Below are 24,865 nucleotides of genomic sequence, written 5' to 3' on the forward strand. Positions count from 1 at the left end.
AACGAGATCCGATACACTACGCCAGAGCTCGGGCCAGAAATGTTCAACATTGTTTATTACAGCCTTCTATTACTGACGGCCATCCACAAATTTCAGTTACAGTTAGGAAAATAGATCTGGAATGGAGAAAAAGTGTGGTGAAGTAACATTTTAAGTTGGCAGATCTCTCTCTCTCTCTCTCTCTCTCTCTCTCTCTCTCTCTCTCTCTCTCTCTCTCTCTTTGTGTGTGTATATATATATATATATATATATATATAGTTTTTTAAAATTTTGTTTATTTTTAAGCATTTCTGCAGGGAAGGCCAGGTCACCCATGATCACAGCAGCAGGTGACAGGAATGAGGCCATTATGTGGTCATTATGGTGATCTGAAACCTCTGAAGACCGCTGTGTGGAGGTGAGAGAGCCGCATTTCAGCCTGTGATCGTTTCTCTCTCCACAGAGGGCACTGTCTCACAAAGTGCCTATATCCACACCTAAGTAGAAGTCTCTAGTTTACAAAAAAGAAGGGATCATAATGCACTATATGGCCTAGAGTATGTGGACATCCAACATCTCATTCAAAATTATGGTCATTAATATAGAGTTGATCCACCCTTTGCTGCTATAACAACCTCCACTCCATTGTCCTGGCTCAATTCCCAACCTGGCTCTCTCAGACTTGCCACCTAATCATCCCCTGATTTAATTGGTTGAATTAAAAAAGTTATCTCCCTCTCCACCTTAGCTAATGTGTGGTGAGCGTTCTGGCGCAAAATGGCTGCTGTGCATCACCCAGGTGGGCGCTAAACATTGGTGGTGGGTGAGTTCTCACTCGTCACTGTACAGTGATTGTTGATGGGGGGTGGAGGATTATGATTGACGTTACAGTTTGCCAAGGAAACTCTGATTTCTGGGTGTACCAATTAAGAACTGGGTGTGCCCATAGCTAGTAACCAGGACAAAATTCTCTGTAGCCAGGGGTTGGGGGGGAGGGGGAGGGGGTCTTTGCCATTATTGATAGATTCAAAACAACTCTCAAAGGATAAGAATTTTACCTGTTATCTGATATGATTCATTGGGTGCGATGAAAATTCCCTTGGTGTCTATGTAATCCCCCTTTTCCATCATTGCCTTCATATTCACTAAGATGAATGAGCATGTTGAGTTCTTCAGTTTCCATTGCTAGAGCAGCATCTGGTGTTCAAAGCCCCATTGTGCCTTTTTCTAATGGAACCCTGAGAAACTTCTGCATAGAAAATGACTTTGTTAGGCTTCCTCCAAACTCCAGCAAAAGAAAACATTGGTAATGGCTCATAAATAATGTGTTTTTTATGGAGCAATATGGATTCGATCTGGGTGTCAGCTCTTCAAAAGCGATTGGTGAGACTGGAGCCAATACATTGTCTCAGCCTGTTAGGCCGAGAAAAAGGTTACGAGTTACTTTGTGGAAAGGGAAGATTTTACTCCATCCATTACATGCATACATGTACTGTTGCTCTCAGTGGAATCGAATACAGTAGATCACAATTCTATGAACAATAAAGGAAAATTATTACATTATAACCTGTATTCCATAACAAAAAATACATGAGAATATTTTTGAATTTTGGCATTCCTAAAGAAAAAATGACATTTCTGCCTCAGATTATAAATAATACAAACAGAAACCATGCACATATGGAATTCCTCATAGATCCGCTTAACGTTTTTAGAAATCATGTTTCATAGCTCACAGTTCACTCCATGCTCTGACCAAGCAACCTGCTTATCCACATTAATTCCGCACGGGCCACCCCCCCTCACCTGACCTCTCCCAGCCCGGGCAAGGGGCATTCCCTTTTCCGAGGGGCCGATAGCTCTGCTACGTGCTCGATTCCTCCCTGCCATTTTTACCCTTTAAAATTCCATGTCCAACTGCAGACCGGGAGGGAGAACCTCCCAGAGTTGAAGGCCCGCCGCATACCGCTCTTAACAAGTGTCTCACCACACTCGCACTGTAACCAAGGCGAAACACATGGCGGAGAGGACCCCTCTGAGCTGACACTCACAGGATTTCGCAGTTTGTCATGCTGAAAGGTCCTCCAGAAAGAAAGAAAGAAAGAGAGAGAGAGAGAGAGAGAGAGAAAGAATGAAAGAAACCAAAACACATGTGGACTGCCAATCTTGAATAAACAGAGATTATCTGTAATTGCACTGGATTTCACAAGATTTCATTTTAAGACCATTTTTAATGCTCACATAATATTATAAATAATATAATATTATAAGCGTAATAATAAAATATGAGATATATTTTGACATAGGTTAGGCCTAAGTTCTGCACTTTTTAAAAAAGTTTTTAAAAGTTTTTTCTGCACATTGTCAGTCACAGATATGAATAATGAACAGGTTTTATGATAGAAGGTGCTAGAAATAACTTCAATGAATCTTTAAACTGGCATCGCAGCATGTAAAAATGTGTAAAGAAACTATGCGAACATTATTTCTTCTGGCCATATCGCAAATAATAAATCTTGATATTTCTGACGAAATAATAAGATATCAAAAAGACAAAGTTGTGGAATTCATGTCAAAAAGTATGACGGATAAAAATACCACATTTACCCCCCCCTTTTGGATGCTGGAATGAAAAATGTATCCCCGCTGACAGATACCATTTTTTAAAGTTGTCCATGGTCAAAATAAGAAGAATCATCTGTGGTGTGTTCAAATTGCCCAAACATTCCACTCGGAGACATGCAAACCTTTTTAGTTCTACGCAGCGTGCTCATATAATGGTCGGCCACCTGGCACCGGCTCTTTTAATGTGGGAATTTCAGACTAATTCTGCCTGGAATGTCAGATGGGTTCTCAAGATGATGCACCTGATACTAAAAGCAGTTCACAGGATTCCTCCAGAAGACGGATAGCTCCCGCGAGGATGCCCCCCTCAAACCACCCCACCTACCCCTGCCCCCCCATGGCTTTCCTTATTGTACGCTACAATCTCATCTGTTTTGCCGCTGGCACGACTTTGACAACCTCCCACCCGGCACCTTCGATTCTGAAGATGATGGGGTAAATATATTGGGGGCTAGAGGTGGTCATAGGGGGTTTATATGTGTCTGGGCCGTGTACTCCTTCCAGATCTGCGTGCCACTCCTGAATCTGCCGCTGTCCTGAGGGACGGGTGTGGCTGGGACGGGCCCCCGTGCGATAGCGGGGGGGGGGGGGGCGCCGTGCTCGGGAGGATACGCCGGGGTCGGCTCGATTACCCCCGCGGGCCCGCGTCGGGGTTTACGGTGAATTTTCGTTTGAACATTACCCCTCTCTCTCGGACCTCCTCGCAGATTAGCGGGGCAGGTGCCTCCTTACCCCCGCTTCGTGTAACCCGATGAGCCCCCCCGGTCGGGCCCGGAGACAAGCTGCGTCTTGGCCGCCTCGAACGCCGCTCCGGTTTAGACACAGGAGGCGATGCCGGACGCCAGGCCCTCCGGCCGCTCCTGGGGTTCCCCCTCAATCCGAAACATCAACTGTATCAAAGCGCTCCCCTCCGCAGGTGTGGGCTTAGCGCGGCACGCACGCCACGCCCGTAACACCGAGCGAGCGAGCAGCTGAAGTCATCCAGCACTCCTCCTGCTCCTGTCCTTTTTTATTCATCTGCGAAACGCTTGCTTAGTAAGTCGCATAGTAAATATATCGCAAAAAACGTCTTTAACGGTTTTCGATAAGAGCGAAAGAAAACAAGGGTAACGGGCCAAATGTCCGTGCAGCTATTTCGGCACGTCTCCCCCATTAGCCGAGAAACGTGAAACCGCCCTTCTTTATGGGAGGTGACGCTTCTTGCACCTGTCTTCCTGTCCCTAGAGCAGCGGCGGGAAAAACAAAAAGCCGTCGAAGATAAAGATAACAGCCTTAATTGGCCACATCTGCTGGCCCGGTCTGTTTATCGCATTGCCTGCTTCTCACGCCTGTTGCTGCCCTGTAACACCTCACTTCACCTCCCCCCATTTTACCACCCGCGCCACTTATTTTTGCACCAGTTTATACAAAAGACATCAAGCTTTTTACACAGGCCAATGATGGTTTTAGTAATTAATTTTGATTGCTTTCTTGAACGGGCAGTTATTATTCTTTTGGAAATGCTGTAATTTCATTCTCAAATATGAACAACTCTGTTCTTTGAAAATAGCATCAAGATTTATATCAAGTATTTACCTCTTAAAAGATTTCAAGGTAGTTTTTTTACTATCTACCATTGCGAGCAAATCATATAGATGTTTAAGTGTTATGTTATACATTCAAAAGTGAAAAAAAAAAACAAAACTTTCCAGATTCCATTTGTAATCCCAAAATGTTTTGGCGGACTGGCCATATGGCAAAATGTTCCTGAATGTTCACACATAATGTGGTATTCTACTGACGAAGGCTGCAAAGAAGCTCATCTCATCAATAAAATGCACCTTCCACATGTAGAAATTCCAAACTATCAGTTACACAGCAGGGTTGTCGGTCCAAGTGTAAACCTCTTTTACACTTGCTCCTGCACTCATTTGGAACATGTGTTTTCAAAATGTGCGACACCTTACAGACACTCAAGTTCACATTTGGAAAAAAGTTCAAAGACACTGATTCCAAGGTCATTAATTTGGTCTTACCACCATGTAATATACATTAAAATATATGTTTTTGTTTTCAATAAATTTCAATAAAATAATACACAAAAAACAAAAATGTCTATTTGTTTTGCAAAGACATTGAGATATTGACCATAATCAGATGGTACACACAAGTACTTTTACTCACATTAATTAATAATTTCACTTAAAATTAATGTCTTGTCTAAAATTATGATTGATGTATTAATGTCTTTGCATGAAACAAATGGACTTAGCCAAAGATTTTTATCATGATGCTGATATTAGCCTTGAATATAAAATGACGAAAGCTTCTAAAAAAAAAGCAAGCAAGCAAGACAAAAAAAAAAAAAAAACTGAAAACAAACTGCAATATTTCATAAATGTCCAATACTGTGCCATTGGGTGGTATGGTGAATGACAAAAAAGGTAAACTTGTGGATCATCAGGGCGTCCTGTGATGTATATGTGTTTATTGCTATATAAGTGATAACAGTGTTGGGCTGGTGGCTGCTATCGCACGTTTGAGATTATAGAAATGCCACCATGGTACCAATGGTGGCGTGAACGTGAACCTCGTTTTGAGCTCCGCAACCCCGTTGCCGAATTTATGAAGGTCGGTGTCAGACTTTTTTTTTTGGCTTCTTGATTTTGACAAGGAGGCTGTAGCACCTGCATTCGACTGTATTCTTCCTTGCCTCAATGCTGAGTAAAAGAAAGTCGATGAAAGAGCAGAAGAGGGTTTCGTGAAAACAAGCCTCCGATAAACAGGGGGAGAGGGGGCAAGCGGGATAAAGGTCTCAGGGGCCACACAGAGAAGGGGCCACACGTTTGTCCCTCTGTTGAACCCTTTTCATGTCCTTCATTTTGTGGAAAGAGAGTACCCTCACGCTGGCTCTGGTTATCTGTTTGCCTCTATCTCTATCTCGGTTTGTGGAATTCCCCTTTCTCGCCATGAAAAACCTTGCCAATGCATTGATGCTGTAATGGCTATCCAATACCCTGACTGCTGGGTTTGTAATTTTGGTGCAGTGGTACCTTACAAGTATGATGATGTCATTTATTGCTCCATTTAGCAAGGACTACATCAGTGTTTATCGATCTTGTAACTTCACTTGGACCTCAGAATTAAAATAATTAAATTGTATTAGCAATGCAGGCATATTTGCCTGTGCTGCTGGCTTGGATTGACATAATACTGCAATAACTGAAATGATACTCTCGTATTAGCTGGACTTTACCTTGCAATATGAGCAACAGAGGAACTGGTGCTTTCTTCTCTTTTTGAATTATTACATGTTCCCTGGATTTTGGTCAGCTTTCGAGTGAAGAAAGGAGAGGTTTTATTTGCCAAAGAAATAGCACATCTTATTTTGAATGCTTTCAAAAGCATGGCAGACCCATGGTCTGTTCTATCCCTCAGTTGGCACAGACAGCCCCATGGTTTTATATGTTACAATGAGAAGACCCTACCTTTGGAGTATGTTAAATGGTATAGCAAAATTGCTAAAAGTGATTTTACTGTGTATTAATGTTTTCTACTGAGGGAAATCTGTTTTCCAGGGCTTTCTACATCTTTGTCTTGTCTCCCAACCCAGCAAATCTATGCTGAAAAAACTGTAAGATATTGATCTGATTGTGACATTAACAGGAGTAAGTTAGCACAGGAACAGACACATGTGGCAAGTCGCCATTTAAACAAAAAGGATATAAATTTTTCCAGGACATTAAATGAGTGGATGTTAACTGGATTCATCTGCGTACAGTTTTGGGAACAGGATGAAAAATACTTGGACTGTATCAGTTGTTAGAAAATGTTAACAGCGTATTAGTCAGACTGACAAGCAGCTGCTAAAACACTTTTAAAGTCCGATATAGTTCACGATTCTCCTCGTCAATGGCACTATGATCTCTGGAGGAGTATAATTCTGCACTACACTTCATATTTGTCCTGGAAATTACTAATAAAAATGAGATATTCAAAGGTACTGCGGATTCTTATCTTCCTTTCACAGAAGAAGAGAGCACACTTGGTCGACACATTGTTTAAATCAAGGGTGTTTAACCTGAGAAACCCAACACTTCCTCGCAGCAATGTGGCCCACAATGCAATGTTTCGCTCTGGGAATATAAGCAGGTATATGCTTTCGCTCGACGTAAGAAAGCCTGAAGACTCAATCCATCAACTGTATCACATTTCTTTCTGCGTCTCAGGCCGGGAGCACACTTTATTTAAAGAGCTAAATGCTTTGTTTACATTAGCCTGGGGCCAGGTGTTTACCTTACAAGCGACATCAGTGGCTCAATGAGCGACCCAAAGACGTGTCATTAACAGTGTTTCCAGTGGTCTCTAATGATCCATGCATTTAGTTTAAAGCCAACAATAAGATATATTGAAGATTCTAACTCAATTATGCATAATAACTCATCTCAAATAGTCTAAATGAACTATCAAAAAGTATCAATAAGTGATTTCAAAAATATATCATTTTCATTTAGTAAAGTCTCTTAAAGACTATGCTAACAGTAATTATACTATATGCCAGAACAAAATTATGTTCATCTTATTGTTTTACAATTGCAAATAAATCTGTATGTCTATACGGAACAGTGAATTCATGCTCCATTAGGTTCTGTACTTCTGTACCTGTTTTTCAAAAATTAGCTGTGTGATTTACTCCCATTACCAATATTTAACACATTTGGTACAACCAGTACTTAGCATTTTAAATTAATTTTCATTGGGTTTTAAATGGCAGAAAATAAAGACCTTAGGCCATTAGGTCGTAAGCCTGATTTATTGCAGATGTCACTGAATGTTTACATTATGCTGTTAAACTGAGCACATTGGCTATAATACCGCCAAGCTGCATTTTGTCTGTGGTTGAATGGCATCTTTAAGACATGAGAAAGCAAATTAAATGATGACAGAAATGAAAAGCATTATTCAATCTGTAGCTAAACATGCCCTAAAATGTAGAATTTTCCTATCATTATCAAATTAGGGAAAACTAATAAGGGATTTATATACCAATACACAGGCATTCATATTGGGTGAGAAGTACCAACTATAATAATAGTTTGTTTCTGCAATAGTTTTAATGAGGAGACATCCATCCCTTCCCAAATTAATAAAAAAATTATTATAAAGAAATTTATAAAAAGGAAAACTTAAAAAAGAAGTTACACTTAACTTCAGTACCACTCGTCATTACCAGCAGAAAAAAAGCATTTGTTATTACTAAAAGGTTTATTCCGCGTGTTTTGCTTCCGGGTGAGCAAGTTGAGTTCTCACCTTCCTTAGGTAGCTACTAAACAAATACAGTTGATGGTTAATATAGCAGACTCTAGCTGACAACTTGACTCCTGTAAGTAACCCTGTGATTGTTGTTTAATATTATGTCTTATAACAGAAATTTCTGGCAATGCCAGAGTCAGTAGGCTATCTACCTTTCTCACAGAGCTTGCTCAAAATGACATTACATGTGGTAGCTATATTTGAGGTATTTAGCAAACACATATCACATGCATGCAAGACTATTAATTAGATGTTAAGAAAATTAACCCCTTCACACAGAGGCCAAATCTAGCCAATTCTCGCCCATTTAAGGGTTATTCTATTTAAGGCTTTACAACTCCAGATGTACAATATTATATTACATTATATTCATAATTTAGGTAAAAATAAAGTGAACTACTGCAACAGTATAAAGTGAAAAATAAAGTGAACTACTTCACACTGCAAAAACTAAGTCAGTATTAACAAACACGTAGTTTAGTCATATATTTGCACTTAAAATATTAATGAAAATGAAACAAAATGAAATGAGTCATTGGCGAGTATTTATTGTGGTGGAAAAGTATAGTTATTGGTAATTGTTCATTAGGATTCTTAAATATCCATTGTGGTGGGTAAGTAAAGCCATTCATTAGGTCCAACCCTCAGGGGGACGTAGAGGTGGGTTATAACAAGGCCCTGCTCCGAAGCCACTATGTGGTGAAGAAGACGGTGGGGCTCCCGAAGGCCCACTTTCCCTGTCTGGGCCGGGGTGTCTCGCCCCTGCAGTACTCTCCCAAAAAGAGCGCCCGTGTCATCCTGGCGTGTTGCGTCCTCCACAACGGAGCCGACCGTGGCGGGCCAGGAAGACTTACACTGGGAGGGAGATGAGGACACGCCCTCCAACAGCGAAGAAATCTTGGCTCATGGGAATACGGAAGGCAAACAGAAGCAAGCTTGCACCATCCACCTTTTTTCACATAGTACACGCACTTTGTTCTTTCGTTTTTCATGTAATACTTCAGCCCGGCATGCACAGATTAAAATCGCAGTGGACAGACGATCACCATTTCAATGGAAGGTCTGACTACACCTATGGTCATATATCAGAATCAGCATCTGCTCTCAGTAGATATATATGTTGTTGATATAAAAACAACTATTTTGCCTTTGTGCAGTTTTTGCAACTGATTTGAACCTCTCCCCTTTTCTGAGTGAACGATTTATGTGACGACTTGTGTGTCAGGACTACAAACGGCCTTTTCCATGAAACACAAGAAATGAGAGGCCTGTCACGTCTCCCGGCAGAACTGAAAACAACCGCCGGTTCACTTTTGTCATTTTTTATTTTTTTTCTCTCAAGTAATAATCCACCCTTCAAGTGCTCGTCAGTGAGTTGTGCTGAAAGAACTGCAGCAGCTAGGCTTAGTTCGTGCATTGACTCTGTAGAAGAAAGACAAAGATCTCCACGGTTGAGGGGCGTAGCTCTTCGAAGTTACACAAGTGCCATGTCTCGATCAACAGGAGCTGAATATGGGGAATTCTGCGCTTGGCAAACACACATCCCCATGTAGGCGGTACACAACCGCTAGTCGGCTGCGTGACATTGACCGGCCTGTGCCGGATGGAAGCATACGTTTTACCAGGTCAGATCGTAAGAGGCCAAACCAGTGACTCAGCGGCGATTTACGGTTGTGGTGAGGATCTGGTTCCTAGGCAGAACCACTGAGACACGCCTGCGGACAGTAGATTGTACGGTTCGCTGAAACTTCCGCCTCATTCTGGCTGGAGCTCTCTGCCATTTTGAAAGGAGGGGTGGGATATTGGAAGGAAACCTGAATCGGTTAGACAAAGCAGCCATCTTTATTAATTTCCTATCAAGCAAGACTGCTTTGCATGCCAGAGTTCCTCTGTCACGTTGACTGCAGAGCATGGAAATAGAACATCGATGACTGAATGCTTACGTTATGACAGTTCTGGAAACGTTATATTTACAGCAAACAGACATTCATGGTTTACAGCAACCGTCACTTAGCGAAGGCTTAACCTTTAGTTACATTTCTTGCATGATGATTCAGCTGGCTGGCAAATAGTCCACCCTATAGGTGGTGCTCCTGAAATGGTGAGAAGAGAGTAGTGCGGTGAAGATGTTACGCATTGAGGATAGGACTCATCCCATAAAACCTGTTTCCTGTAATACTAGCTGGTAGATGTGATTAAATTTTAGCCAGTGGAATAGTCCTTCTACAAATATTATTGCAAAAATGTTTCAGGAAAAACAAAACTGTTGCCATAGTAAAGCAACATACCGTGACACCAATGATTCCTTTATTCTGTTGTTTTCCCCTCCACTTTAATTCATTGTTATTTATTCTCCTGTCTTGTGACAGATACTGAACCTCTTCAGCAAACTGATAAAGCCTGTTACGTTTTGTCATTTGGGATTTTGAGGTAAAGCTGCCTTAAGCTAATTTCTGTTTATGCTGGCTGAAATTCAAGGATAGCAGAACAAATGGCATAAAAAATGACTTTATGCTTCACCTCTAAGACAACAAGAAGTGAAACGTCTCAGATGTACTTTCTCAATTCTTCTGTTGACATAATAGCTTATCTCCTTTGGCAGCAGAGTGAAAAAGGCTTGTTACATGCTTCTGTGGCACTTTTCATTATCACCACCACAAAACCAATAATGAAAGACAAGAAGGTATACGAAAATCCCCACCCCTTCTCTTTGTACATTCATCACAGGCCCAGGGATCAGCATCATGCTTTATTACAATAAAGCCTCGTGAAACCAGAGCTGATTTCTTGCTAAATTCCGACATTAGTCACAGGAGCGTATTTCAGGATTAGAAGAGCCTGAGGGGAGTAATTGTCAGAGGGAATTTAAGGCTTGCGGATACCAAACTCTTAACTTAAAGTGCGTTGTTTAGGTGCAATTCCGAAAGTGGTTTCATGCTACTGGATCAGCTATTGGAATTCCCCGCTTTGTTTGCGTTCGTGGTTCAGTGAACGTAAAGAAAAGTTCAGAAATGTAGAGCAGGAAAGGTTATAGAGTGATTTAAATTGTCTAATGGTTACACATTTCCAGGGGTTACTGAAAGTGCCTGATGCTGGAGGCAGAAGAAATAGATGTGAAACTGTGTTCATATACACTACATCGCCAAACGTATGTGGACACTTGACATCCAACATCTCATCCAAAATTATGGGTATCAATATGGAGTTGGTCCACCCTTTGCTGCTGTAACAACCTCCACTCCTGTGGGAAGGCTTTATACTAGATGTCGGAGCATTGCTGCAGGGTTTGGCTTCCATTGAGCCAGCAGAGCATTAGTGAGGTCAGGCATTGATTGGGCAATTAGGCCTGGCTCACAGGTTGGCTTTCCAATTAATCCCAAAAGTGTTGGATGGGGTTCAGGTCAGGGCTCTGTGCAGGCCAGTCAAGTTTTTTCAAACCGTTCTTGACAAAACCATATCTATATGGACCTTGATCTGTGCCCAGGGGCATTGCCATGCTGAAATGGGAAAGAGCCTATTCACAGAGGCTGTCCATTTAACTAAATTTCAGATAAAAATACATGAATACACATAAATACAAAAATACTTTTCCAGCCTTATTGAGTGCATTGAACTCTACGTGAACTGGTTGTGAATGGTAAAAGACAGGCATACAGGTAGGTGCCAAATAAAATGAGGGTGTTCTGAGGAACCGTAGGGAAAACCCAGGTACCAGGTGCCCAGGTGTTATTTCATGCATTGTGCCCAAAGCTTGTAAGCAGCTAGAGAAATCTGACAGGGTTACAATTTCCTTCATATTAAACAATTAAGACCAGATATTAAAATCAGCACTGGACCAACTCCTGTCCTGTAATTTCTGCAATGGGGAAAGAGTCAGGAAATAAGGCATTCTACCCTGTCAAGAATGGAAGAACAAAAAAGGAAGAAAATGTATTTTTTTTGGTTTTCCAACCATGACTGTGGGTGAATAGGTAGAGAAGCACAGAAAAAGGAAAGAAAAACAATCTCCAAAGTTTGACAGATGCAGGACTTTTTCTGACGGGGGGAACAATGCGAGCAGTGTTACAGTAACTGCCTTCTTTTCAACGCCGCTGAAAAGAGAAATATCAAAAATAAAACATTGCGCCACAGGTTACTGAGAGCCTCGCTTGGAGAAGTGGCGAATAAACGAAGCCACACACCCTGGCCTGTAATAGCTTGTTAACGGAGGAATAAGAGTGCTGGATGTGACGAGTGTGGGAGGTGATTAATGATGAGGGTTTGACAGTGTAAGCTTTGCTTTTCTTTCAGCTCTGCTGAAGAGACACCTGCAGAGAGTAGCTTAGGCGTTATCGTTGGATCGACGCGGGGGGGTGGGGTGGGGGGTGGGGTGGTGGAAAGCACCGATAGCTGTGCGTGCACTTGCTCCGTGTGGTCGGGACTAGCTGAGCCGCCACTGTCCCAGGACGCGGTTTAAAAGTCATTGAGAGTTCGATGTGTGGCCTGTTGCCTGACGAGGGGGCAGTTTCTTATGTAGGGAAGATAAAATGGTCTTCGTGGGTGGCGGTACCACCACTTCCAGTGCTTCAGCCTATCCACCAGAAAGTTTAGGAAGGAGTGGGGGATGGGTTTCTGTTGCTGGTTTGTCAGGAAACCCGAGGCCAGTGCAGTGACATCTTATTTAATGTCTTGAGGACAAAGGGTCTCTCAGAATTTGTTCTCTCAAGCATCCCAACGACCTTCTCCTGAAAACGTGTTTTGTTAATGTGCCTCGTATTAACAGAACCAGTGGATCACACATTTATGTTTATTGCTTTACTTAGTCTCACATTGTTGCTAACCGACAATATGGACCAAAAATATGCATTTGCCATATTCCTGTTCCATTTTTTAAAAGTTTTAGGCAGTTATTTTTAGTTTTAGTACCACTGAAGTGAACTTTACGACACTATATAACTTGTTGTCTTTATGAATGAAGAAGGTTAGAAAGCACTTTCTTTCCTGTCTACTTGTCTATGATGCTATGCCCAACCCCCATCAAAAAAGCACTGATCTGTCACAGTTTGATTTAATTCCATGAACAATAACAATTAAATATATAAAATAAATCTTGTTCTTAATTAGGATCCCGTGCATTCACTGAAGCCTCGTATTCCTTCTTATTCTTTATTAACTCCTGTTTAAGTTTCCTGTTTTAACTACAGGTTGGTCTTTGGATTTGGTTTCTGTACTGATGTACTGTTGATTTAGTATTTGAAGATTTACTGTTAACAACAATTCATAGTCTTATAAGAACACACTGAAAATCAAGGCCAATTGAAAAACAGATCTGATTTTGATTATCAAAACCAGCAATGCTTTCCCCTTGTTCATTAGTTAATAATGTAACAAGCCATCACAGGAATACAAAATAATTCTTTTCATGTACTTTTTCACAATTGATGACAGAATTCTGACAACAATCACTTCGATTGCTATTTCAAGCAGTTTCCGAACTATTTCAGAAGGCACTTGAGAAAGTGTTGAGTTGTTTTAACAATGTTCTCATACTCCACCTTTCTCTTTGTGATCTGTAGACAGGTTCCTGCTAGTACAAATGTCAGTCTCTTCCCATTGCCTGGAAAGAAAAAAGATTGCCTTGCTTCAATAAGCAAATTTCTGTTGCCCTTGCTAACATCACCAAATTCCAGCCAACACTTTGCAGTGATTGACATGTCCTAATGCATGCCGATTTAGGATATATTGTGGTCTATTATTCAGGAGTTATCAGCATTATAAGTGAACGATGATAAGTCAACATGGGCTTTTCTGAAGTGATTTGTTTTTTGGGAATGTGAAAGATGAGATTTAGATGCAATCCTCTCACTATGTGTACACAAAATTATTAGGATTAGTAGATGTCTTATTTGAAGTCTAAAAAGGACCATGGCACTGCCCACTCCACTAGTTGTATTTGCAGCCTTACATTTATTATGGTTTGTAGGCCCCTTTCGCAACAGTAGAAACAAAGCAGTACTCCCAGGATTCATAAAATTTCCCCATTGCAGTACCAGATATATCAATCTCACACAAATTAATTACAGATCTATACAACTCGCAACTCAACACTAAATGCAAGGTTAGGTGTTGCCAATGCCTCTTAAATATTTATGTTCGAATGTATTTGTTTACCCTTTGTGCCAGAAAAATCCAGAGCATGCATTTCATTGAATCCAGGTGTCACCTTTTACCATACCTTTCCACCAAAGGGTATGGCAATTACATTTCTTAATGAAGGGAACAACAGACTTAATGAAGTCTGTTGTTCCCTTTGCTCTATGTATAAGAGGCAAATCGGGTATGGATCTAAACTGCTTCTCTGTTCTGGACATGATAGATACTTTCCTTGTGTCCCTAAAATGTATATTTGCACAAATATTACTGATCAGTTTGGGCTAATAAATATTTTTGTGAAATACAGAAATTTATACACACATTTATTTTTTGTTTATTTATTCTGTAGTTTTGTTGCTAAGTTTGTACATTTTAAGTTTTAATGATAGATTCCATGATGATTATGAAAACTGTCAGATCTGAAGGCATGTTGTTGGCCATTTACTCACCTTCTGACAGGTCACTTACAACAGTTGACCTATCCTCTCTAGAGAAATGGGGATTAGATTTGTTTGCGAAGGCAAACATCTCTGCAGACGGTCGTAAAACGTTTATGAATAAAACCGTATGTATTTAATATGCAAGTTAGAAATCTGCCTACAATCAGTTTCAATGTTTCCACAATTTAAAAAAAATGAAACCATTCAGGGGAGTTTATGTTTGCTACATTTTATACATTTTTACAATCATGAAAATCATCTCTCAGCAGTCTACAGTATTTTTGTTATTCATCGGTTTTGTCGGTCACGAAAAATGTATCATTAACGTCATTCTCTTTGTAGCAGACAAGCTGACACAGGTATCTCGGAGAGGGTGAAAAAGTTACAGGTAATACATCTGTTCGGTTCTAAAAAAACAGAATACCCTATAAACTGGCTGCCCCCCAGGTTGAAAATGTTGAGGATTTGCATTTTAATAGCAAGATAAAAGAAGGTGTAGTGCATTTACATTGCACTCTGTGTACAGATGAATCTCAGATTAATTGCATGCTGAGGAGAGCTGTCAGTCCTTCAATAGAGGCTTAACAAAGCTACATAGACTGCCTGAAACATTAGTTTAACAACTAAACACTTAAGTCACTCCCTGCGGTCAAAAGACTGGCATCACTGTGCATCTGTTGGAAGACAATCACGGTTGTGTCAATTGCTCTGGAAATAAATCAGGACATATCTGTCATTAGCTCAAAAGTAGCTTGACAAGAGAAATTTAAAATACACGCCAAACAAATTGGTCTCACAAAGCAGGTAAATGAGGCCTCTCCAGATCTCTTTGTTGAATGCAGACTTGTGATTTTAGGCACAAAGATCAAAACGAGAACCTCGTATGACCACATTTTCAGTTTGCATACATCTTACACAACATGAATAAAAGCAGCGCTTGTCAGGTACATCTGAGCCTGCAGGCTTAACTTCCAGTTGCATTAGCCAATCACTGTTCTTTGCCTGTTGTAAATGTATAACTTAATAAATAGCATGTCATATGGAATCTAATTTGCGCAAATACGCCGCCCACATACATCAATCATACATCTCTATTATTATATGTTTACTATTATGAGAGTTTACAGGCTAACGGAGATTTTTTGGCCCAATCAGTGTGTCCAAAACATGTTTGTGCTCCACAGAAGGTGGAATAATGTCAGTTCCCTGAAATGCTTTAAAAGCAGGGATCACCTCTGACATCATGCTTAACTAATGGACATGGCACTTCACCTTTGGCTGGCATCCATTACATGCTGCAGGTCAAAAAAAGAGCTTGACCTTCTTCAAGGCAAGTATTCCTTCTTTAGGAGTGACATGCGAAATGACGTTTTTCGTAATGATCTGTATCTTCATTGTTATTGCCGTATCGTCACCATCATGGATAGCAGGAATTTGCATGTGCGCAAGGAGCACATTCACCTGGATCAGACTGCAGGCTGTACACGTAGGTTCATATTGCCGTGTACGTATTCAAATATGAGGTCAATTTAATAACGAGGTTCATATGTCAACTATTCAGGAGACTCCAGCCGTTATGCATGTGTTCACGCAGCAGAATTAGGATGAGCATGCGCTTGCATTGTGTACGTTGCAGACAGAGATGGCTGCCATAGGTGAGCAGTTGCTAGCAGTGGTAAATCAGAATAGATGAGGTATATTACTTTTAAGGTGAAGTGTGTTTAACTGTTCACAGATGCCCAGTGTGTGCTGATGGGCAGGTACTCAACTGATGTCATAGGTAAAGAGCTAAAAGTATTCACTGTGACAAGTTCAAAACACATTGCAGGTTAGGGTTGCCTACTTCGCACCGTACTGGTGTTTTATATCAGCTTTACATTTTTTCTGTTTTTAAATTGCAGTATTATTCAACATTAATCACTGTTTCCTGCTTTTCAAAGTTAAGTAAAAAAAAGATTAAAGACTGACTGAAGGAAGCAAAGCTAGAAACTTTATTCCCTTGAATTTGGAATATTTGTAGCTTTGCTGAAGTTGTGTGCAGTTTTGTAACATCATGTACTACTTTCCTTGCTTGGTATTTGATGAGTTTGTCTAATGTGAATGGAAACAGCTTGTGAGTGTGGTGAGGGGCAGGGGAAGGGCTATTTATTTTAGTGGACTACTGTTTCGAATTGGCCTTCTAAAGTTTAACATATTGTGCTTACTGCTTTCTAGCATACGTAGCACTGCAGTTGCATTTCTTGGTGTATATAAAGGAGACAATCCCTGCACGGTAAACATATTGCACATGGATTGGATTTCTGACATTCCCAAAGGAATTCAAAAGATCTCACTGAGCTGGTCTCCAATTTCCCCTGGTTTTGGACCAGTTTAGGTAGACTCAGAGTTCCCAGGGCGTTAAAATGCAGCCATTTGTTGTGTACATCCTCAGTACTACTTTCAATCAAGGTAGCGGAACTTCATACACCATGGATGTGCCCGTCCTCAGACAGAGTATGTACATGTGGGAAGAGCCCTCCAGGCCTGCCTCAATGGCTTAGTTAGACAAGCAGATGTCAGGCAGGTTGCGATAATCAACGGGGTGGGGGTGGCTTATAATAATGACTGGCAGAGCACCTGCAACAAAGACAACTACAAAGGGCCCTCCGCTGACAGCACTTCTTTTATTTCTGCCTCGTACGCGACCTCTCTGGAATCCCGCACCATCTTGGAAAAAGATTTTCCGCGCCGCTCCCCATCAGATCTCGGTCCCGCGAGGCCGCTAAAAACGCGGCTTCGCGAATCGAGCGCCGGCGCACCGAGGAGCGGGGGTCAGGCGATGGGAGACACGCAGCACCTGCCCATAAATCTCACTGAGTGTCCTTCCTTTTCACGAGAAGGACATGAAGAGAGCAGATAAATAATAAACATCATCCCAGGGCCATCTCATGAAGAAGACGGAGAGCACCCAACTGGCCATGAGGGGTGTTTAGGAAGTGCTTTATTGCAGTGGAGCTGCGAGAATGGACACCTATTGGATCCAAGAGTCAACTGGAGTAACTTAGTGGGTGACTTTAAGTCTTTGGTTTCTTTATTTCATGAAGAGGACGCATATATGAACTGGCCTTACAAGATAACAAAGGCAAACCTTTTTCATGGCATGAGAAGAATATTGACACATTTGCAATAAAACTACCTTTCTTTGTATGTCCCCAGTATATTATGACAATGATTGCTGTGAATAATAATAATAATAATAATAATAAGCCATATGCTGTCTGTAAGCAGAAAGGACCCTATTCTCTTCAAATTATTTGATTGTTTAATGTCCTGAGTTAGCGCTCAGAGGAATTATCCAATAAAGTGTAAAAGCATAGTGGCTACAACATCTTTGGAAAATTAACTAACCTATGCAATAATTAGCTATAATAATAATAATAATAATAATAATTATTATTATTATTATTATTATTATTATTATTTAAAATATCGATACCATTAATTGTGATTATACAGATACAGACTGAAAGTCTACCACTTTCGGAACGCTGAAAGAAAACAGCAAAACAAGGCATAGACTAAGCACCCATCAGACTTTCCTACAGGTTTAAAAACGCATATGAATGCTACAATTTGATGACCGTCTTTTATGTTCCACACAACAGGCAGCAGGATATATAAAAAGTCATTGTGAGGGATAGGGCCAATCGTTTCACTGACTAGAACACCCATCTTTTGCAGCAAACTTTATTGACAAAATTTGAAACAAGCATTAGCCTTAATATCTGACTCGGCCAGAGTTATGATTGTATAGCCCCACTTCCAGTGCTAATGTCGCACTGCTTGTACTTCAAACAGAAACATTTTAGATTGTGCACATCATCTGTTAATCGCAGATTCGAGTGATGTAACCTTTGAATTATGTGAAAAATATCGAGAATTATTTCGATACCTTTAAATGGCATCCTCTCAGTTTTTAACTTTTAAACTGTTTTGTTTAAACCAGTTTACACAGTCATGTATCGAAAAAAGAACGCATGGCCTCGGTTATAGGCTACGAGAAATAACGTGGTCACAAGAATGGAAGTATTCTAAGATTTATAGTCCTGAAGTAGGCTTAAATGTCGTCAACAAAAACAAACGCAGAATGATTTGAGAGGGATAAACTAGGCGAGATTGTGAGTGGTTGATTAAATTTCAATTGTAATAATTAAGTATTGGCATATTCGTATTAGCAACAAACTGATTTTAAAAAAAAGCTGTCATCGGCTTTTCATTTTTAAATGATAACTTCATTAAGTTTGCCATTTTATGTCTTGCATGATGAAAAACAGAACTTTTTGACATTTAAATATAAAACAAAATAATGAATAGTAGAAATATTTTCACATTCCAGCTGCTGTGATATCGAGGTATGGTTCAGGTCATTTTAAAAATATAAGCTTTTTAGCAAATAAAATAAAATAAAATGAAATAATGTTAACTTTTTATCAAGGCTTTCTTTGTTAAAAGAATCCTCTTAACTCCAAATTGCTTCTCTTCTGTTTGTATCTGGTGCGCTAATGTGGTTTGACTTATTAGTTTAATAGACCAATAAGGCTTGAATACTTTCATGCTGGTAAGCCTAAACAGGCTCAGTCAATCTCTGGTTTAAGGGTGAATTGTAACCACAACCACCAATATTTTTACTGACAAATACATGTGGGGAGAGTCCTTTCCTGGCCAATAAAGTTCAAATGGAGCTTTAAACCTCGTAAATAGATTCAGAGGGTTTATTTGGATGGATTTACATGCAGGTACCTTGCACACATCCTATCTGAAGAAGACAAGAAAGGTGGAGGTTGTTGAGGTGGGGAAGTAATTACTAGACACTGGCTCCGAGTTTTGTATATGTGGCCATAAACTATTCAAATATTCCTGGATGCAACCCGTGCCTCTGTTGTGCTCTAAATGAATGCTGCGATTCAGCTGTAGGCTGAAAGAGATGTTTCCCTATGGTTGGATTCACAAAGGGAATCTGCCATTCAATACAAAAGATTAAATAGATAACTATGAGTAATTCTTGCAGGGGGTGCTGGGAAGGTTCTGAAGGTGCACATTATCACCGCATGCTAGTTTACAAAATAATACCTTTTGTTATTGAGATATAGAGATGACATTTACAGTATCATGTCAGACTACCTTCATTTGAAAACAATACAGTTATATATATATATATATATATATATATATATATATATACATAGTTTTTCAGTTACATCAGAAAGCCACTGACTAATTGAGATGTCTATAGTTGAATTATAAGAATTTATGTATATGTGACATATTAATTTGCTATTTCTACTATAACAATATGAAATAGAGAATGTCTACAATTGTAAGAGATAAACTGAAGGAGTTTTAAACAAGCTTTGCCCAAATACCTCTCCAGTCATATTCAGTCATGGCAAGAACAATGGTATCTACACCATTTCAAAGCATTTTCACACTCCATGACCTGAGAAATGAACACTATGTGCTGTACACCTGTGTGGGGTGCTAATTTGGATGTGTGGTTAGCGTCTTCAGGCAGGGGAACAACCGCAAGATCCTAATCTGTCATTCAAACACTGACCATGCGGTCACTGCCCACCTGATGCAATTACACAGGTGGATCCATCCTAGAAAACCAGAACACTGTGACAGAAAACTGGAAGCACGAAGTGTGAAGGACTGGTATTTCTGTTAATAGGTTTCAGGTAATTGACAGAACCATGTCTACATCAGTTTTTAACTGCCACTGATTACTTTTGCAAGAAAGACGCATAAAACTTTATTCACACTTTATTTTGGTTCCAAACAGATGACAAGAATCAAAGAACATTAAATAAAAATTAAAACACTTTTGGTATACCAACAGTTAAACAACTGAAAAAAAGTTTATTTATTTGTTCATTGTATATGCAAAAGGCCTCATATATATGAGTACTTAAGACAATATAGATTTATGTAAAATGAAATAAAAATAGTCAAATCAAATTTGGATACACCATATTAGATACAACAGGGTGATGCTGAATGCACCATGCATGTTTTATAATGATCGGAAAGTTGTTTTAGGGACTCTAAACTTTCACGTTTAAACAAATAAAACGATTCATGGAAACAGCTGGGATTCTGTGCTAAAAAAACAAAGGTTTTTTATATCAGAGAATGCAAATGTACCCAGCTCATCTTGTTTACCTTAGCCCATCTAAGGCAGAGTTCATTGAACTATTAATAACAGAATGTAAATCTTAGTTTGTTTTCGACCATTTAGAACTAGACATGTTTGCTTAGAGTGTAAGGACGGTTCTCTGTCTACCCAGGTGTTCATGCCAATAATAATGGTGACCGCTAATGTCTACGCAAATTCACCCAGACAAGTTCCTCTAGAATGTTTGCGAGCAATGGTGGACCCAGTGCTGTAGTACAAGTCATTGCTGCCATCATGTGGTTGAAAGTGGTACACGCAAAATATTTCTTATCCCATCACAACCTTTGGCATTCTACCTATAAATATTTATTTACGTTCAATTATAAATATCAGCAAATGGCACCATTAATGCATACATTTTAATTTACACATATACAGAATCAAAGTTAAATATGGTGTTAAATCAAAATCCATTAATATAATGAATACAAGTACACCCGATCTGAAATATAGTTTTGACCACTCTAAAAGTGTAACCATTCCCTTGACATTTTGTGGACATAGATATGAGTATGTTTAACTGAAAATAAAATCTAATTTATTTCTAAGGCTATTTCACAAAAATACAAAATATTGTCGACAGAGCCTGTACTTAAAATACAAGCATTGAACTACCTTGGAGCAACAAACAAAAAGTCTGGGAAGGAGCCATGAGAGGGAATCCATTTTTCATTGACCCACTTAAGGCAGGCGACCAACAAGGTCAGTATGTCAATTTTAAAAGTGGCCGAAAATCAATCCGTGGTTCAAAATTATGTTTGCTTCGCAATGATCGTTAGAAAGAGGTGAGCGCTATTTTCGTCGTGTTTCTGTAGTTAAATAATATTGTATGAGCATAACATTACCAAAGTAACTTGATACAGGATTCTTTCGCTACATCTACTTGATGACGCTGCATGATTGACATAATTCACCTTGACGTTGAAGTTCTGTCAAAAGAGAAATGAAGATTGCGCTAGTTAGTTATAAAGCAAGGTTTTCACACGCTTCGTAATCCGCGATAAATGATTTGAAAATGTGTCCAAAGGAATTGAATTTTAGCGACTTACTGGTGGAGTTATCTAGCTGACAATTGCGGAATAGAAACACACCTAGATCTATTTTGGGCAAGCTGGGTGACTGCTAGGCAGGTTGTAAACTCGCCACATGCCCAGCAAAAAACGACTACAGTAACGTTTTGTCATTTGGATTTAAATGCACAGCTTCGTCGCTGTCTTTATTTCACATCATTTTGCACCGAAAAGGAAACGTTTTCGAGTTTCATCCAACGACGTTGATCCTAAGCGTCCACACAGTTGTCCCATTCCGATCATAAAGAATTTTTTTCTGGATTGCATGCACTGTTCCAGTACTTTCTGCGCATTTGAGGGCTACAGGGCTCCGCCCAACAAGAAAGAAAACAGAATTGATGAGCTCCTGAGCCAATCATTCGTGGAGTTGGGTGGTATTTCCTGTAGTATCAACGAATCAAAACTGTACATGTAAAAAAAAATCTGAACTTGAAGGTGTCAGCAAAATAGGGGGGATGGGAACTGTTGATGGCAGTCATATTTTGAAACCGAAATATTATTTTTGGGTGCAATTTCTTCGTATTCTTCTATAAGGTAAACGGGACTTATATCCATTTTATTTTACGACGGTTGATTTTAAGTGTTTGCAACAGTTCTATAAAGAAGATTGTGTGAAATTAATACGTGCTGCACATTACTGTAAAATCTGACGCTAGCCTGTAGCATTAGCGCTTGCTTTTCTGAACTTATTATTGATACTAGCAGGCTAGCAAGCTAAATCGCTTTTGCGCTGACCTACATTATGCATAAAATGTACAAGTTGACACGATTACTGGTATATGCTGTATGCGCGATTCATGGCACATTTAATCCTATGTGAACTTTTCCCTGATTTTGATGAGCTGCGGTAGATGAGTTAGGGGTAGCGTTACAGGACAGAGAACCAGCGGTCGGGGAAGCCATCATGATCCAATCAGTAGAGCCTTCCCAAAACATAGCAGTGCCCTCGCTGTGTACTGTAGCGGGTACAGTACATTTTAGAAACGGGCATTTTGCTTTCATAAAATATGAGTGAACTCGACAGTCACTGTTTCATAACTAAATTTGACAGGAAAACATTGTCCCTGACCAGTAATGGTGGAAAAATATACATTGCTGTCTGAGGTTAGCTGAAGTTTAAAGATGAAGTTTGCAAGGGGTGAAACAAGTTGAGGCCTGCGGTCAGACAAGCTAACTTAGCGTGCTAATATTTTTAGTCAGGAAGTGTAAAGCTAATGTTAGCTTGCTAACGTGAATGCTAGTGTCTTCCTGTGCCATGTGGATATTGTAATTAGACTAACAGAATATTGATACCTGAAAATGTCGATATCGATTTTTTAACTTGGCATGTAGCTATTGTTGCTATAATTTGCAAGGTAAGTTAGCTCACTAGACTATGTAGTTAGCTTCTAGGCACTATATAGCAAGCTGAAAAATGTTCGTTTTTTCGTAAATGTAACGTTTACAGGCCTCGTGCAAACTCATTAAAAAACATGAAATCCACTTTTCTGGACCTGACGGATAGCCCTATATATTCGTTACATTACGTATTTAAGGTAGTAAAGAAATCGTGGATAAACATTAAGTTTCAGTGCATAAACGATTACTGAGTGGACACTTATGAATTCATTTTTAACAGCTATTTTTGGAACTACGCCAAGACGAAAAACAGTTCTTTTTTGCGAGAAATTAGCTTGCGCTAAGCCCAACTAGCTGGCCAACCAGCTCGATTACAATTTGAGCGTGTTTGGTTTATTAATAGAGACATGGCGTGCGCTTCATTAATATTGGCATGTGTAGTTCATTTTCAGGCTTTGATGTACCTTTTAGCAGTCGAAAGGGGTCAGCTTGAAGGCGTGTCACAGTGATGAATAGCTTTTTGTTATGCAAATTGGGGCACGCTTTGCTCTGCAGTGATAGGGATACCGTTATGTCCCTCGCTGGGACTTCCCACTATTTTGAACGGTGTGATTAAGAAGGACTTTATTATAAACACAACATTTCAGCCTTGCCCCCAGAAAAACAACAGATCCAGTGTTTTTTTTAAAATCACGAGGGTTGACCTAGATTTAAGTTTTGCACATACAGCCAACTTGGGCGTCATTGTTTCGAGGAACATATAAATTCTATTGTGTCGGTTAAGCTTATTAAAGAGACTTTTACTAAGGGAAAATCCATGTCTGCACGTTTTTAATTTTATTATCTGCCTCGTGGAGAACTTAGGCTTTGTTTAGGATTTAAGTCATTCCTGCATCTACAGGCTTGCAGAGGGCTGAAGTGACATTGTCACTGATGTCGACCCCTACGGACCCCTCGGGTGCGATGTCCCACCCTGGCCCTTCTCCCGGTCCGGGCATGTCTCCAGGACCCATTCTGGGCCCCAGTCCTGGTCCGGGCCCCTCTCCTGGTTCTGTGCACAGCATGATGGGTCCAAGTCCTGGCCCGCCCAGTGTCCCGCACAGCCTTCCAGGCCAGGGTCCAGGAGATTACCCCCCAGAAGGCATGCATCAGATGCACAAGGTACGGTTCTGCACAGCAGAATGCGCAGTGTTGATTCAGCTCTTAACAGATAGCATTTGGTCCCACATTCCGGAGTGGGCCCGAATGTTAACTGTTAAAGAGTTGGATTGACACTGTTAGAGCCGAATTAGCACTGGACATTGTACTGTGTTAATAGAGTGTTCTGCCTGGGTAGGGTGACCAGGGCTTCACTTCAGTCAGCCATCAGATAAGGTGTTTGCCAACCACACACGCTGTACGTTTACATTTATTCATTTAGCTGCAACTGTTATCCAGACTTTTAACAATGATACATTAATGCTGTGTAGATATAAGCGCAGGACATAATGCGTTTGAGACGACGGGGTTTTGAACAGAGCTAGAATCACCACATTCTCACACCTGAGGCGATAGGGCGATAGCACGACACATTGTAAAGCAGGCGATTGCGCATGATATTGCCCGTCGGTCGTGCTGGTAGCCACTGCGGGTGAATTTATGAGCCTCGCGGCGCGAAATCGTCCAGTCATTCTATTTACACACCCCGCGCGCACACGCCATTAGTTTTACTGGCACTTAGGGAAGACGGCCAAGACCGGGCGAGCTTTTCCCGTGTACACGTGACCGTCGCGGCG

General features: G+C 40.3%; 1 protein-coding gene across 2 annotated transcripts in view; it reads left to right on the forward strand.

Moving 5' to 3' along the window:
- Window positions 1-22,131: 22,131 nt before the first annotated feature.
- smarca2 (SWI/SNF related, matrix associated, actin dependent regulator of chromatin, subfamily a, member 2) overlaps window positions 22,132-24,865 on the forward strand; it is a 39,431-nt gene continuing 36,697 nt past the window's right edge. For both annotated transcript variants that reach the window (XM_035436212.1, XM_035436213.1), the window contains exons 1-2: window positions 22,132-22,286; window positions 23,992-24,251. In XM_035436212.1, coding sequence (XP_035292103.1) covers window positions 24,024-24,251 — 228 coding nt within the window. In that variant the 5' untranslated portion in view covers window positions 22,132-22,286; window positions 23,992-24,023. The remainder of the gene's footprint in view (window positions 22,287-23,991; window positions 24,252-24,865) is intronic.

This window comes from Anguilla anguilla, chromosome 10 (assembly GCF_013347855.1).
Source record: "Anguilla anguilla isolate fAngAng1 chromosome 10, fAngAng1.pri, whole genome shotgun sequence".
Lineage (NCBI taxonomy): Eukaryota > Metazoa > Chordata > Actinopteri > Anguilliformes > Anguillidae > Anguilla > Anguilla anguilla.